We start from the raw sequence: 18118 nt of genomic DNA on the forward strand, positions 1-18118 counted from the left end.
ATAAATAGGAAGTCTGAATACATTAAATTTAGTTTAAAACTGCCAGAAAACTCTAGCCTCAGATGGCTTCACTGGTGAATTCTACCAAATATTTAAGGAAGAAATGACACCATTCTCTTTAAGAAAATAGAGGAACAGAACAGTTCCCAGTCCATTTAATGAGACTTGGTTGCAATGATATAAAAAACAGACAAAGAGCTTACAAGAAAATTATAGAAAATGCCCCTTATGACTACAGATACAAAATATTAAAATATTAGCAAGTCAAATTTGGCAATGTATAAAAAGAATAATATTTCACCAAATGGGATTTACTATAAGAATGCATGATTGGCTTAACATTCCAAAATTAATTATTAGTCCATAATATTATGAGATTAAAGGAGAAGAATTTTATGATTGTCTCAGTAGATGCAAAAAAGCATTTGACAAAACTCAACTCACATTCATGATTTTTTAAAAAAGTACACTCTTACCCAGCTAGGAATAGAAAGGAATTTCCTCAATCTAGGTCACTTTGGAAAAATTATAGTTTCCATCATATTAATGATGAAATATTGAAGCCTTTCCTTTCAAGGACTGGAACAAGAAGGTATTTTCTCACTACTATTATTCAACTTTGTACATGGAGGCTATGGTCATTGAAATAATGGAAGAAAAAGAAGTAAAAAACATACAGTTTGAAAAGAAGAAAGTACAACTCTCTTCACAGATAACATGATTGCACATAAAGAAAATTCTAAGAAATGTTCCAAAACATGCACACACATACTAACACCATCACCAACAAGAATTTATGAGCAAATTTAGCAAGGTTTCTGAAAACTAGAAGTCAATATATAAAAATCAATTGTATTTTTACAGTCTAGCAATGAACAGTTGGAAAGGAAAATATAAAATCCTATTGGCAAAGGCATCCCAAAATTTGAGAAAAATTTAAAGAAAGACATGTGACACCTCTACAGAGAAAACTATGAAATATTGCTGAGAAAAATAAACTAAAATCTAAATAAAGGAAAATGTGTAACATATTCATAGATAGGAAGACTCAAAATTGTTAGTTCTCCCTGAAGTGATCTGAACAGTCAGTGCAATCCCAGTAAAAAATTTAAGCAGATATTGACAGGCCAATTATAAAGTGCATATGGCAATGCAATGGACCTACAATAGCCAAGATATTTCTGAAAAAGAAAAACAAAGTTGATAGGCTTACACTTTTCAAAAGTGGCCATAACCAAGACAATGTGTGTCTTTTGTTGGAGGACAGACAAATCTAGCAATGGAACAAATAAGTCCAGCCATTGACCTACATGTATAAGACCAAGTGTTTTTTGTCAAAAGTACAAAAGCAATGCAGCTGTTTTCAACAAATTATTCTGGAATAATTGGGTATTCATATGAAAAACAAAAACACCTCTGCACATGAAGATGTATTTATATCTCTACCTTACCCCAAACAGAAAAGTTAACCTTAGATGGATCATAAACTTAAAAATAAAAACTAATATTATAATGCTTCTATACGACAGAAGACAAACATCTTCATGACCTTTGGTCAGTAAAAATTTCTTCAATAGGAAATAGAAAGCACTAGTCATAAAATGCAAAAAAAAAAAAAAGATAAATTGGACTTCATCAAAATGAAAAACAGGAAAATAAAGAAGCTCTGGACTGTGAGAAATATTCATAATACAAATATTTAATAAAGGACTTGTATCCAGAATTTACAAAGGACTTCCACAGCTCAATAATAAAAAGTTGAAGATTGACATCAGACTTTAGTAGACCCTTCACAAATGATGAGATACAAACGGCTAGGTGAAAAAGGTCTCAAAACTATTAGTCATCAGGTAAATGCTTGTTGAACCACAATGAGATGCCTTCACACTCACCAAAAAGTCTAAAGTTAAAAAGTCTGATAACACAAGGAGTTGACAAGGATTTGGAATGATAGGAACTTTTATAAATTACCCAAAGTTGTGTAAAATGGTACAACTCTTTTTGAAAGCTGTATGGCAGTTTGTTATGCATTTATCTTATGCCCCAAAATGTCATTGCTTATTTACTCAAGAAAAGTAAAAACATGCCCAGAAAAAGATTTCTCTATGAATGTTCATAACATTTCTCATGATAGTCAAAACCTGGAAGCAACCCAAATGTCCATCAACAGGAGACTGGATGAGCAAATTGCGGTAAAATCACACAATAGAGTAAGATTCAGCAGTAAAAAGTAACAAACCAGTGTTGTACAATAATGCAGATAAATCTCAAAAACATTATGTTGAGGGGAAGAAGCAAACACAGAAGAATCGATACTGCATCATTCCATGTATACAGATGTCTAAAAAGGTATATATAAATGGGGATGGAAATCAGAACAGTAGCCATGTATGGCTTGGGGGAAGTGGGTATACCTTGGAGAGGGCAATGGGGAGTTTTTCAGGGCATTGGAAATGTTCTGTATCTTAACAGGAATGTGGATTATCCAAGTGAATATGTTTGCAAAAACTCATCACTTAAGATTTGTACAGGACGTTGTATGTAAATGGTACCTCGGAGGAACTTTCTGTGTGTGTGTGTGTTAGTCGCTCAGTCGTGTCCAACTCTTTGTGACCCCATGGGGTGTAGCCCACCAGGCTCCTCTGCCCATGGGATTCTCCAGGCAAGAGTACTGGAGTGAGTTGCCATTTATTGAGATGATAAATGGCAGCAGGAATCCTGTCTTTATGGCTTGCAGTCCTCCTGGGTGCATTGTAAAAGGAAGAGCTTGGGAGGACCCTCAGCAGAACTTTCAGTTCTAATCTTCATTTTCTCAAGACAGAACTGCCCCTCGAACATGGTGAATCAAAGACTCTTTCATCCCAGCTTCTAGTCCCAGGAGGTGATCACCCTGTCAGCTTATTTTAAGGAAGACCAGAACCTGGAACATAGTATCAGCTTCTGAGATAAAAGCCGGGTGAACTTCAGGAAAAATGATTCGTTTTAGAGTGTGACAGACCTGGTTTGCATTCCAAATTCTAATATTTACTCTGGGACAGATGACTTAATTTTTCCTGAGCCTCCAGTTCTATACAGTGAAGAGAATTATCCTTGCCTTGAATGTCATTTTGAGGAATAGTGTTCAGCTCTCTCCTTTGGTCACTTCTGGGAAGATTTTCCCCATTTCCCTGACTCTAGGAAACCCACCGCCTTCCCATTTACAAGTGTTCATGGTACTTATCTGGAAAGCACCCATATCATAAATGTCACTTTGTATTCTTGTATTTAACAGCACCCCTTGACCCCAGCCCTAGATTATAAACAGCTCCAGGGAGAGCAGCATGTAGTCGTTTGCTCCCTAGCACATGGCACAGTGCCTGGCACAATAAATATTTGCTGGATAAACTGTGTCTGGGAAACGGAGGGGAAACAGTGAAACTCTGCCATCCACCCATCCCTCCCTCCCGAGATTCCAAATACACATATGCTCCCCAAGACTGCCTTGGGGGCTTTCTTTTCCTCTTGGCCCTTTCGCTAAGTTGGTTAGTACCAGCCTTTACTTGTCTATAGCATGTAGAGGAGAAGAGTGGAGGTGGTGGGTGTTGGGCGGTCGAGTGTGTGTGTTGTGTTAGTTGCTCAGTTGTATCCGACTCTCTGCAACCCCATAGACTGTAGCCCACCAGGCCCCTCCACCCATGGGATTCTCCAGGCAAGAACGCTGGAGTGGGTTGCCATTTCCATCTCCAAAAGGAACTATAGAAAGAAAGAAAGTGAAGTCGCTCAGTAGTGTCCGACTCTTTGCAACCCCGTGGACTGTATGTAGCCTGAGATTTGTCTTAATGGCAGCCTGCGAGCGAGAACCCTGTGCTTGAGCCTCTCTGCAGGGGGAGGCTTTGACACAGTGATTAAGAAACCAGCAGTCGCCTTTATTCCCTCCTAAGAACTTTCTCGCTGGAGGGCACTCCAGGCCGCCTATCGCCGCTTTCCATCAGGACGTGGGGGTTTCAAGTTTACCTGTGTTATTCATACATTGAACTTGCACAGCCTGCCTGAGTGTTCTTAGGAGTCTTAGCTGTGAAACTCTCCTATCTTTTGGCAAGGTTTGCCTTGTTCAAAAGGGGCAACATGGCAATATATTGTTACTCTGCCTTCTCTGCCTCTTTATCTTATTCTTTGCCTTCCAAAGCACAAAAGTAGCAACAGACAGTTCTCTGTAGAGTATCCATCCCTGGCTTAGGGTTCACAAGTTTAAATATTTAGTTGGAAGTGTATTTACTTATTTTATTTTCCCAAAATTTTCTTTTGAAATGATTGTACATTCCCGATAAGTTACAAAAAAAAAAAAAAAAAAGTACAGAAAGGTCCCATGCACTTTTCACCTTACTTTTTATTTTTATTTATAACTGTAATGTATGAGCATTATAAAATTTCAGAGTACAAAAGTATATACAGTGCAAGTTCCTCCCGTTAATTGTGTCAATATCTAGCATTTTACATGCACAAATGAATATGCTAATACAATTGGAGCTGTTTATCAAAAATGGAATCATGATATCCAGCAAATCTTCTTCTCTTTACCAGAATCTAATTCAAAAGTCTTCCTGGGTTAGCGGCTAGAGGTGCTGCATAGTCTCGAAAATAGGTACGTAAAACAAAATATTTCAAACTGTTATGTTCAGAAAAGTGTCATTTTGGGGGAAACTTACTTGAGAAAAGCTAGTAAGAATGAGCACACTTTAATTCCAGAGTCACTTATTTTTAAACAGGAATGTTTCTAGGGGAAGCTAAGACTGTGATTTCAGGCAAATCAGCCTCTGGAAACTAACACCTGTCTGTAGGAGAAGCTGCAGGTGGGTCATTACTGCGATGGCTCCAACTTCAAGAACCGGCTGTTTCCAGTCAAGCCTCCCTCTCCTTGTTTGGACAGGTAAGAAGTCTGCTACTCAGTTCAAAAACGGCCTTTGGTCCGGCTTGCTGGACAGGGCTCAGGGTGTTCCTTTGGGACTCATTAGGGAGGGTGAGACCAGTTAAACTCAGGTCAGGATGACACAGTGGGAAGGCTGCTGGAAGCCAGGGCAGCAGGTGGTGGGGAGTGGGGCCCTCTCCAGTGGGTGGGCACGGGATTGGCTCAGTCTGGGCTTCCTGCGAAAGGAGATGCCCAGGGGCCGTGACCCCCTTCGGACACGCTCAGCAGGAGGGTCAGCAACATGTAGCGCTGTGGATGACAGCTGACTGTTTTGATGGGCTCAGGTACTGGAGAGGCAGCCCTTGGGGCAGGAAGCCTTCTCGGTTCACCCTTTGGAGTATTCCCTTCTTCCCTGAGCTCAGATCAGGAGGGCTCTGACTTGAGGGGGTTGCAGTGTATGATGACAGCACCCAAGGATGAAGGGAAGTAGAAAAAGACCACTATCTCTCCCAGGATCCTCACAGAGGCTGGAAAGTGGGACTGCTTCCCTCGGAGGAGAATCGTAATGATGTAGATCCCTTGGCCTCATTCCCTGCCACATGCCTCTCATTCCCTTTTCTGATACCCTCACCTGACCTGGTCCCAGTGGGAGGCTCACCGAACGTTCCTGACCCCAGCCTGGCTTCTTCTGCCAGGTCTAGCAGAATCGGAGAATGTGTCTGACTCTTCTAAACAGGTTCTTCATGGAAAATCATCACTTCCTGTTATTAGCCGGACTTGCCATGTTCCCACGTTTTCCATTTGGATCCCAAGCCTGGACCCTGGGAGGCATTGTAGGCCCCCTCTCTCCCTCAGCCCACACACGGAAGACCTGCCACTTCCTTCTCTGTAATAACCCTCCACAGGTATCACCACTGTCTGAGCTCAGTCATTCATTTGACAAGTATTTGAGTGTTTGTGTGCCAGCCTCTGGGCATGGGTGATGTGCAGACTCAGTCATCACACGCCCTGCCCTCCTCAAGCAGATACTTTAGGAAATTAAAGTCTTCATCGGTCTTACCTAGACCTTCTCACTGGGCTTCTCTGCTCATTCTCACCTTTGCTGACCAGTTCATTCTCCAGTGTAGTGTCCAGCACATTAAAAGCAAGCAAATAAAATAACCAGCAAACAAATAAACTCTCCAAACTACATCTTCAGTCTGTCTCTCTTCTTGGTGGAAGGGAAGGAAGAGGCACTAGGTAAAGGAGCCAGAAAGCAAAGACTGAATTTTAGCTCCTCCCTTTCAGTGTGACTTCTGGGACATGCCGGTTCCCTAACCTTGAGAATGGAGCTGGAGCAGATAACACAACACTGTAATTTGTCCTGATTTTAAAAATAAGTCTGGCTTGTGATGGAGCTTTACACAGTCTTATTCAATCCTCATAATGACCCTAGAAAGGATACTATTTATTGAGCACAGGGCTAACATACTCAGCTTTGGATTAGAATTGAACATCAGGGCCAGGAACCTAAAAATAAAATGTCACAAGAGTTTAAGGAAATGAGTCTTCAAACAGCATCTAAACTTGTAGCCTTCATGGGTCTTGAGCCCCAGTAGCAACACCTCCCATCCATGGGTCCCATGGGAGTTAGGAGCCTGAGTTAGGAGCTTAGGAGTTAGGAATTAGGAGCTGTGCAGTGTCTGGACCACTGGCCAGCAGCGACCCTGGGGAGGGTCTGTGCAAGCAGAGTGTTCTTCAAAGCCCCTACCAGGGGCTATGGGGGCACCAGAAGGGCTTCAGTTTTGCTTCTCATTCTCTGGCTGTCCTTCTGTCTTTTTATCTCTGTATCCCTTTATTTCTCTCTTTTTTTTCAATTATCTTTATAGCTCATTTTTTATGTGTTGTTTTAAAAACATCTCTCTTTTTTAGGGAGGGAGGATATTGTTTCTTTCTTTCTCATTTCCCCTTAATTTTTATCTATATGCTTTTGGTCAAATTATGGGCCTCTGTTTCTTTATCTGTAAATAAAGTCTAATGGCAACCACCACACACATAGGTCTGGTCCACTAGGCACAAGATTAAGCCCTGTACTTACACTAATTGATGGAAATTTTCATGTCAATTATAAGGTCTTTCTTATTAAAAACTCCATTCTCCAGATGAGAACACTGAGGCAATGAGCTTTGACTGACTTGCCTCAGGTTACACAGCTAGCAGGTAACAACACTGTGATTTGAATCCCAGCCTCATGGCTTCAGCGTCCTTGACCTCACTCCAGAATGCTTCTCAAAGAGGAGACACTGAATACCCCAAAGCAGTGCTGGGCATTGTTGTTGTTTGGTCACCACAAGAGTCCTGTCCAACTCTTTTCGTGACCCCACAGACTGCAGGGCTTCCCTGATGGCTCAGCAGTAAAGAATCTGCCTGCAGTGTGGGAGACTCAGTTTCCATCCCTGGGTCTGGACGATCCCCTGGAGAAGGAAGTGGCAACCCACTCCAGTATTCTTGTCTGGGAGATCCCTAGTGGGCTCCAGTCCATGGAGTCACAAAAAGTCAGACATTACTGAGCGACTGACACTAACATTAACTAGGCTGTAGCCCGCCAGGCTCCTCTGTCCATGCGATTTCTCGGACAAGAATACTGGAGTGGGTTGCCATTTCTCTCTCCAGGGGATCTTCCAGACCCAGGGATGGAAGCTGAGTCTCCCACATTGCAGGCAGATTCTTTATGCCTGAAACCACTAGGGAAGCCCTGCTGGGCATAGTAGCCTGTCTGCAAATGTTAGCGTCCTCCACCTCAGCTCTGGGCTGATCTCGAGGTTATTTGTCTGAGAAAGAATCCAACCCCCCAGGACCCCAGCCCCCAGGACATAATTGGTCATTGCTTAGGGCTAAAGGTCTGGCTTTTTTGGAGCTTTTGTTTTACTGAGTGAGGTGAAGAAACTGAGGGAGGTGGCTACAGGCAGCATGGCTGGAAACAGAGGATGGGAGACTAGGGGTTGGGGAGAGAACTGGGTAGGGATTAAGGCTTTGGAAAGAGGAATTTAAGGGGGAATAGTCCAACATTCGAGGAGTGTTAGGGATTTAAACCAGGTGGGATAGAGCTCTCACCTCCCCAGAAGCCTTCCTCATTGGTCATTAGTGCTTTGGGAGCGTAATTCGTTATTTTGTAACATGGAGGTAACCTTTGACCTGAGTCAGGTGAGGTGAGTTCAGCTAATGAATCCAGTCACACTGGCTTCTACCCATGAGCCCGCTAGGCTGGTCTCTCTGAGTGTGGACTACATGGTCACGCTCAGAAGTTTCCCCGTTGGTGAAAGACATCCTCCAGGAACGCACATGGTGAGTGATCAGCCCCTAGGTGTGCATCTTCTGAATATGACCCCAGTTCTGAGTTTACCCCCTCTCTAGCTCTGCCAGGGCCCGCCCCCTCCCTGCCAGTCTCCTGTTCCCTGGCCTTTTCCAGCCGAGCAAGTGAGGCACACAGATTTGTTACTTCGGCCCCCATGGCTGTGTTCCCCACGGTTCACACATTTGTAGAGAAGCGCCGCAGCCTCTGCCCCACTGGCTTCTGCTACCCCGTCAGCTCATTACTTCCCACGTGCGGTTGTTAGCTTACTGACAGAGGGGTCCCTGCAACGACAGTGACAGCAGACACTCAACAGGCAGACCTGAGCATTGGCCAGCCCAGGATTCCTCAAGGATTCTGAGGCAGGCAGCAAAGGGCTGGCGGCTGAGGAGTGTTCTCAAACCTGCGCCCCACCATCTGGCTCTGCCCCTACAGAGCCCCTCGAAGGCAGCGCAGCAGAAAAAGGAGGATGCGGGTCCTCCATCCACTCAGGGCAGCTGAGAGGGGTGACAGGGCCATGGCAGGGTCTGACTGCAGGGGAGAGGGAGGAAGTGTGCAAGCCACACTAGCCTCATATCCAGCCCCACAAGCTGGCCCCCAAGAAGGCCCTGGAAATGCATGTAGAGCAAGGTCTTGGGTGCAGGGAGATTCTGGCCCTGAGCAGCCGGATGAAATACCTTCCTGGGCCCATCCCTTCTCCTCAGCCCGCCTGTTGCGACTTTGGGTAAAGATGGCTGTGAGAGGGATGGGACGTGGACTATATCTCATAAACCTCTGCTGCCCCAGTGTCCACTGTGGGCTGCCTGACACACAGGAGGAGTTCGGCAGAGCTGCTCTTAGCTGAGAAAATTAAAACAGAAAAGCATGGTTTCCATTCCTGGAAGTATTATACACTCATTGCTCAAATTTTAAAAAATAATAATAAGACGTGAAGAAGCAGGTGGAAAAAGAGAAAGGAGAAAAAAGGAGGCTTTGGGGTCATGGGATACTTCAAAGGCAGAGGCCTGGGTGGGCATTCCTGTCCCCTGCCCCCACCCACTCATCTGAGAATAAACACAACCAACGACGTGAGGAGGGAGAAGCCAGAGTCTGAGGCCGGGAGAGGATCCACCAGAGCTGTAAAGGGCAGATTATTTTGCTGCCAGCCCAGAGACAGGACTCTGTAAGCTCCTGTCCCGCCTGAGACCGTGGCTGACAGGCCTCCCCAGTGAATATAAAATGGGCTCCTCACAGCAGTCACTTTTCCTCTTTGAAGTTCCCAGGAAACAAGTTGCCTTTGCAGCCTCACAAACACCGCATGCAGAGAAAAGAAAACGCCGGTAATACAGATTTTTTTTTTTTTTTTTTTTTGCCCCCTTCACTCTATCTGAATCAAGTAGGAATTTGTCGTTTTAAATTGTCTGCAGCAAATGTAAATTCTAAGCCTAAAAGTCATTTGGAAAATTTTAGTGCACACCAAAGGAAAAAAAGATGATGGAATGCCTTAAAAAGGGTGGCTTGGTTTTGGGGGTGGACTGTAGAGGCCCAGAAAATCAGTACCATCACTCACAGAGGTATCTTTGCCTTTTTGTATTTTAAAAGGAAGAGCAGGAGTGTATTTGTTTGGCCTGGATTTCTAATTGTATGACTCTTTCTCCCTGAAATGTTCAGATTTTCTTTTTACTCTTTAGAAAGGAAGAAAAGCTATTCAGGGCAAGTGGTTTTCTGAGTAAAGGTTGGTTCCTGTTTTCTGTGCGTGCTGATTGGAAGAACTCATTCTAAGTCCAGGATGAAGGAAAAATGATCAGTTGGGAAAATAAAGGAATCCCTTTCTACAAGGAGGACAGAGAGGGACTGAGTAAGGAATTAAGTCCAGAGCTGAGATTACAGGCAAACCTGCCCTTCTCCTCTCATTTTTTATCAGCTTTTCCTAGATGAAGGAAATAATGTTTCCAGGCTATCCTCACATGGGAGAGAGCCCTGGGCCCGATGCCTCTTGATTGAGAAAGTGTTCTCAAGGCTGATTTATCTCTGCAGACGGCAAGGCTCTTCTTGAGCAGAGATTTCAAAGAGTTAAACTGCTTCCATATGTCCAGCATGAGAGTGGAGTTTGTAGCCTTTGGCAACCTCGGCTGAATCCAGCTGCAGCTGCTACCTGTGTGTTCCACTGTGTGTGTGTGTGTGTGTTCGTGCACACATACCCCACGCCCGTGTGCGCACTGACATCTGAACCATGTTCCGACTGTGTCAATGAAACTGTTATGTCTTTGTTGGGGGAGATATTAATTCTGAGCAATTACGGCTCCCTCTCCCCTCCCTCCCTCCCACCCACCCCCTCCCCCTCCCTTCATCTGCTCAGCAAGGACCATGGACCATGTCAAACAATATACAACAGAGAAGAATGCAAATAAACTTTAGTCTGCATAGCCCAGCAAAGCAGTTAGCCGCCCACTTGCAAGATACTTAACTCTTGTACACATGATACACAAAGAACGCTAGCTACTTTCACCAATCCCTTTAGACCGAAAAAAAAAAAAAAGGAAAGAACTGATCCTTGTCTTTCTATCTGTGAGGTTGCAGTAGTTCCTCTTGCTAATAAAGGAGCTTTTCCCATGATGCAGTGTGATAAGGATTGGCCTACATGTAGTCCAGAAAGCCACCGCCGATGTTTCCTTGATTAGGTGTCTTATCTTCCAATGAGCTGCATCTGATGAAGACCGCTGACAGCATAATGGCTGGGAAAACGTCGGACAGCTCCATAAAATGGCAGCTATGTTATGACATGTCAGCCAGGACCTGGTGGATGGTAAGTTTGATGTGATCCCATTATTTTTCACCTACTCCCCCTCCCCTCGTCCCCGCCACCAAACTTTTCGCCTCCCTGTTTTGTTGTTCCATGCACGTGTTGTAAAGTTCCCTTGCCTGCGGAAAGTTCAGGCTGAAGTTGTGGGAGCCTGGCGTGGCTCCGCACACCAGTGTGTAAGATAGGATTTCCCTGCTATTGTGGCCAGGGACATAGGCCTGCTTTAAAAAAAAAAAAAAGACAGTGTGAGTTTTTGTTCACTTTTTGAAAAAAGAAATGCAAATGGTACAGTCGGCCCCGGGCTGGCTGGTGTGAAATGGATGGAGGTGGGACAGTCAGTGGGGGACTGGAGCCTTCTTGGCTAATTGTTCTTGCATTAGCCTTAGAACAGGGTAATGTACTTCTTTCTGCAGCGTCTGTGAATAATGACTTAGATAGCGTATTGTATCATGTTGTGTGCGGTTCCCTCATCAGTATGCGACTGTCCCCCATGCTTCGCCTTAATTTGGAATCCACCTCCCTTTCAGTGAATACTGTAACTGGAGCAACCACTGATTACTATGCCACTCAGCGTAATTAAATTTAGTTAATGAGGATATGCATATTCAGTTCATTATTTTTCTTTGCTCGGGCAAATGTGTGTGGGTTTGTTGTTGCTGGGATTTTTTTATCTCCATATTTGTCCAGCTGCAAATTTGGGGAAGAGGAAAAACAACATAAAAATTCAGGACATTGAAGAATCCGGTGATTCAACTTTAAAAATAATACTGAGAGGAGAGAAGTTGTAATGTTCTTTAATCAGGATGCTGGGATTCAAGGCTATGGCTTTGGGAAAGGAAACTTTTCAGATCAAAAAATTGCTACATGAAAAACTTCAATCTACTGATATCTGTTGTGTGGACAATGGTCTCTTGTATGCAATAGTCGTGACATGAATGGGCAAACATTCTGCAGGAAAGCATTCCAGTATGAATATTAAATTCATCCTTGGGTTAATTCATCTGAGCATTATTGTCTTTCTTTTTTCTTTTCTTCCTTTCCTTCCTTTCTTCCATTTCTTTCTTTCTTCCTCTCCTCTCCTTCTGCCCCTTTCATTTTTACATCTTGACTGCTTTTGCTTGCTGGCTTTGATAATTATTATGCTTACTGCAAGGGCTGTTTTCCCTCAATTAGCACAGTGTGAGACAATGCGCACTTTATTCTAGATGGGGAGGGTATGGCCAGCCCAGCCCCAGTGGTCAGATGGAGGAGAAAGCCTTCTGATGAGTCTGGGCTTCTGGTTCTGCTGGGCAAGAGGGTTTCTTATTAATGTGTTTGAATTTCCTGGAAGGTGAATGCTGTGCTCTTGCTTCTGGGCTCTTCCTGGGAGCTCAGTGTGCAGAAGCTTCTCTGACACGGCAACTCTTCCCTGTACTTTCTCACCAATGTGAGATGTGGGAGACTGCAGGAAAATTTCTCTGCCGCTGCTACTTGTTGCTGTTTTGAGTTTCAGAAAGAAAGGCCAGTTCCTCAAGGAGAGACAAAAGCCTCTCTGCATTTCTCTCTCTCTTCCCATTTCTCTATCTCTCCTCTCCCTCAACCGTTTTACTCAAGTTGGAGTACATTTTACAAGGGATAAAAGCTCTGCAGTGGCACATGTCCATGGATGGTTATATCTCATTAGACTTTAGCACTGGCATGTGCATGGGCGCAGTGAACTCTTAAAATAACTGGCAGATATTTGGAGAAAGATATTACAAAATGAGTATTTAAAAGCTTTGCTGGGTGTGACTGTACCAAGAATTGGAAGCATTATTTGAATAGTTACTGTGTCTCTTCACTATCATTTAAGAATGTTCCCAGAAGCAAGTTTAAAAATCAATATTTTTACTAAATGAAACATTTTTTTTTTCTGTTGGGGAAAAAAAAGTCAAAGGTCTTACTCTAATTTTTTTTTTTTTTTTTTTTACTTAAATACTGAGATTCCTACAGGTAGGCTGAGATAATCACTGTAAATATTTTGCCATTAAGTTTCAGTTTTCTAATTCTGTACAGAGAGATCTTAGCGTCCCAAGCGAAGTATGTTGTAAGTACTATTGTCAAAGGTGTGTGTAAGCTGATTATTCATTTTTTTAAAAAAATATTTTTTTTATTGCCTGAGAAGATGCAGAATGTGTTTAGGGACAAGTTCAGAGATAAAATATTAAATGAAAAATGTTTGCATGAAGTATTTTCATATTTAATCTTTGTAAGCTTACATGGATAGTGTATAAGTTTCTTACTAAGGACAATTCAGTTTTAATAATGTTGGTTAATTTTGGAAAAAATGTCTAAGCAATTAACATATAATGTGTCATTGAAAACTTGGAATGACAGATGTTTTGTGGAAAACCTCATTAATTAAATGGAATTATTGCTTATCACTAGCAGAAGAGGGAGAAAGTGCATGTGAATTGCTTCCACCATGATTCCCTGTTTGGGGTTTAAGGAATAATTTTAAAAGGTGATTTAAGATTCTTACAAAGGAGTTTATTGTGATTCTTCTCTCACCATGACACTGCTTCTTTTATTTTTACAATTTCTCTGAGGCTTTTGTGTAAGAAAGGATATTGTATCCTTGTTTGGCTTAATCAAATGAAGTTTTAGTAACCAAATCCTGAATTCCAAAGCTACAGTGTTCGAGTATCCAGCAATTGCTTCCTGACTTATTGTCCGTTTCACTTAGATTCTCTTATTGTGTGACAATGATCCTAAATTCTACTTGACAGGGAAAAAACCCAAACAAGACGTGGTTGTCCAATTCTACATCTGTTTCCCTTCCTAGATAGGCATGTTTTAGTAAAACAGAGGATGGAAAAACATTTTATTGAGACAGCTAAAAATAAACAAGCACAAGAAGAATGAGTTTGTGTGTGTGTGTGTGTGTGTGTATGTAGAAAATCTGCATATATGCAGTTTTTAAAATAAGGCATCCATGTATGTTTTACTTCTTGAGAGTATTTTGCATGTAAGTTCTTTCAAAGAGAAAGATCATGTAAGCAGTTTAAATTACAGTTGGTTGGCTATATTTAGAGTTCTGTTGATGACCTTTCACATTATTTAAAAAGAAATACCACTTGCAATGTTTTAAAGATGTGTATCATAAATAGTGATATTTCATTAATGGTTACTGATGATGCTATATGTTTCCTTTTGAACTATTGAAAAAATGAAACTAACAAAAAGCAATTTGGGGACTTTCCATTCTATTTTGTACTGCTTATTTAAAGTTCTCTGTGAGACTTAGGACTTATTTGTTAGCTATTTAGAACTTCAGGGTAACAGTATGCACCAGACATCATTTTTTTTCTAAATTTCATAGGTCTAATCCTTTGATCCCACAGGATTGGACTAGAACACTTGTACATTTACCTTAATCATGAAAGACAATTATATAAATATTAATCCATAAGATTAATTTAAAAACTAATTGCTAGTTTATGAGACTTGAAATTCTCATGGTCCTATAAATTTAATCAAAGAAAGCAGGCAAGTGAATATGAAAGTGTAGCCAGTTTTCATGTTATCAAAGGCACAAAGGTGACTCCTGGTCGAACACCAACGAATCTACTCAGGTTAATATACTTCTAATTTTTCTTGAAGGAATCTAATTTACTTTTTGAAAAGTTGATATATTAAAATATGGTACTTTTATATAATTTTATCATTTGGTTTAAGACCATTTTAGTAGGGTGATAAACTCATCACTTTATTGTTCTAAAAATCAAATCCTGTTCTTAATACAAATTTTAATTAAGTGACTTGACAACAAATATCAGTATAGATACAACAACATCGAAGAGACTATTTTCCCCGCAAATATTTCTCTAAAGTCTTTGAGAAGTTGAACTTTGGTTTACTATTATTTTAAACTGAAAATTATAAAGTTAATGTGTCTTCTTACAAATGCTAGAACCAGTATACGTTAGTCTGCATTTTATTTTACTTCACTACAAGAGTTCCTAAACAACCTAACTAACATGCTAAAATTATTTATGAGAAACTTCATACCTAGCCTACTGATACATTCACACTGTTTTGTAAGCTACCAGCCATGCAAATATATACCTGAAAATCAAAATTTAATATTTAATTTTGAATTTTATTATATTTCCTTTAGAGATGGAATAGAAACTAATACACACAGTATAGATAATAACCATGTCAATTAGTTACATGAAGATATTATGTCTATACATTTATTTCCAGAGTTAAAAGCTATAAAACTTACATTTCATTCAACAAATATTTAAGAACTTACTATATTCCAGACAGTGTTCTAGGTGGAGAGGCAAGCAAGACTCTTTCTCCATATTGGAATCAAACCTAGGTCCCAATGTTATAAGCAGGGGATACCTATATTAGTGAAAGCTTCAGAATGATTTCTGTTTCTTTTATTACATTGGTAAACATGTAGATATTACATTTGCAGAGTTGTCACTCACTGTCCAAGGTAGTTAATATGTCTTTCCAATACTTTCTCTTAGTCTTGTGGGTGAATGTTAACATGTTAACATTACCATTACCTAATCCATCTCCTGTGCAATAAATGATGTGGATAAAGACTAAGAATTTATTAAATGTCAGTTTCTGAGTCAAAAAACAAAATGATGAAAATGATAATGGTGATGTCTGAGTGAAAAACATGATTTCAACATCTGTAAATAATGTTCATACTTTGTTAATATTTCAAAATTTATCAAAGGTAGATTTGGATTTTTATTACATATCTTCCATACCTATATTCTTTAGTGATATATTTTCATTTGTGATACAATTTTAGCATATTAAATAAAAATAAACTGTACAGAAGATGTAATTAAATACAAATATGTTAATGTTCTTCCAAGACACTTTTCCCTCAGAATGATTTTTATTTCATTTTTCATGGTTTCTTTTCACGTATGTGCTTGTATAACAAATTCAACATACGCACTTTGCATGAGGAAAATATCTTTTGGATCCTATCCTAATAAATCATGATTAGATGTTTATTAATTTAATCAGTGAGTAAGGAAACAAAGTGCTTGTCTATCCTTTTTTTCAGTTTGTTTTTGGAAGCAAAGGGTCATGTTCTCAAGGAGTGTTATCTCTTCAATCTATGGGAAAGCTGGTATTGATTTTCCAGTTTAGAGACTAGTCAAAAAAAAAAGAGAGAGAGATATCTGATGCTTACAACGTCATTGAAACTACAGTGTATTTCTGGAAGATGATGAATGGTGTCAAGCACTATCTTGTAGGCATATTTTAATCCCGAGACTATTTTGTGACATTTTTCTTTACTATGGTTTATAATATATATTTTGAGGGGCTGAGAAAATGAACTTGGATATAGGAAAATTATACCAGTGAAAATATACCAGGCCAGTGAAAGCGAATTATCTTCCTCTGTCTCAATGTGCAAAATGGGGTAGTGCACTTCAGTGCAAAAGTTCTTTTCACAAGAACATCTCTTAATGCATACGTGTAGCTCTATTATGTGTTTTACTAACACAGCATTTAAAATCTTACTGGATTTTAAGTGCTTAGCAAAGAGTAAGCAGAAAAAGCTCAGTAAATGTTAGCTATGATCATTATTGTTATTTCAGCTTATACTTAGCATGCTTTATAATAGGGCAGATTTAACATATCATGTAACTGACAGCTTCAATAACAATTTTCATTTCTTATGTTCTACCACAAATTTCAACCCAGCACCTCTCTAAAATATGACTTTATTCAGAAAGCATTTTTAAAATTTCCCAGTGCTATGTTCATTTTCTGAGGTTATAACATAATGGATATGTTTATGAGCACAGGACTGAATCCTGGGAAATGTAGATTTGGTGACCTCTGGCAAATGAATTTGCTCCTTTTGTGGCTGGTAGAGCCAGCTGTAAAGTGCAGATAATCATACTCATTACTTGTCGCTCCAACCTGTCGTGAGGATGAATGAGATGGAGTCAGTGAGGCACATGGTGAATGCAGTGTAAATACCAAGTTCACGGCACAAGGGGCTACAACAAACTGTGACTATACAGGCTTTTAGTCTGCGTACTTAGTAGGTGCTCCAAAAATACATGAGGTGGCTTAAGTAAGTATAACTCTAGTACTTTCTATGGGGCTTTCATAACCATGTTGACTTTTTGAATTCATCTAAACTTTTTTGGTGGGAATTGTGTACATTAAATCAGGAGTCCCTAGCCTCTGGATCAAATGCCCGATGATATGAGGTGGAGCTGATATAATAATAATAATATACATAAAGTGAATATTAAATGCAATGTGCTTGAATCATCCCCAAACCACCCTCTCCAGGTCTGTGGAAGAATTGTCCTCCACAAAACCAGCCAGCCCCTGTTGCCAGAAAGTTTGGGGACCACTGCATTAAATGAATCCTAAAAATTCAGTATTTTTTTCGTTGTAGATTGTAGCAGATTTCTTAAAATCAGAGCCTCCTGAAGTATTTCCTGGGGCTTAGCGATATTCAGTGGTCAATGTTGCATATTAGCTTAATTTTAAGCTAATTTAAACTAAAATACTGTTTTTAACGGTAGAAGACTTAATGATTATTATAACCCTCTTATTTGCCAGGTGTTTGCTGGGTACTTGGGGAGGCAATTTATATCTGTCATCCCATTCAGTCTTCAGCATAGCACAATGAAACAGGAATTATCAGTCCCATTTCACAGATCGGGCCACTGGACTCAGGTCAAGAAACTTACTAAAGTGTATGCCATTAATAGGTGGGCAAAAAAACACTGAAATTCACAAAGTCTGAGGTTTGTCTGCTCCACCTCCCCCAACACCCACCAGTCAACCGTCTCATGCGGTGACCTGGGTTATGACTCAGGATCTGTGACCACAGTCAGGTGTTCTGCGCTTGCTTCCTTGGCACCTGCCTACCCCTCTGGTTTGCAGCCTGACCTCTTCCCAAGTCTCAGCCCTCCCTGTGTGTCCAGTGGCCCAGCTCACCACCTCTCCAGCTGAATCTGAGAATTATACAGTTCCAGTATTGGAGGTGGCTGAATTCTTTGGAAATGTGATTCCATTCATCTTTCCTCGAGACAATTAGACTCGCTATAGTCATAAGCCATCTGGGGGAAATTTTTTGGAAAGAAAT

General features: G+C 40.8%; 1 protein-coding gene across 3 annotated transcripts in view; it reads left to right on the plus strand.

Annotated features, from left to right (window-relative positions):
- Positions 1-10905: 10905 nt before the first annotated feature.
- The window catches only part of NFIB (nuclear factor I B), a 484350-nt gene continuing 477137 nt past the window's right edge, over positions 10906-18118 (plus strand). For all 3 annotated transcript variants that reach the window (XM_068973907.1, XM_068973908.1, XM_068973912.1), the window contains exon 1: positions 10906-11001. In XM_068973907.1, the coding sequence (XP_068830008.1) occupies positions 10906-11001 (96 nt within the window). The remainder of the gene's footprint in view (positions 11002-18118) is intronic.

The sequence above is a fragment of the Capricornis sumatraensis genome, chromosome 6, assembly GCF_032405125.1.
Source record: "Capricornis sumatraensis isolate serow.1 chromosome 6, serow.2, whole genome shotgun sequence".
In the NCBI taxonomy this organism is placed as follows: domain Eukaryota; kingdom Metazoa; phylum Chordata; class Mammalia; order Artiodactyla; family Bovidae; genus Capricornis; species Capricornis sumatraensis.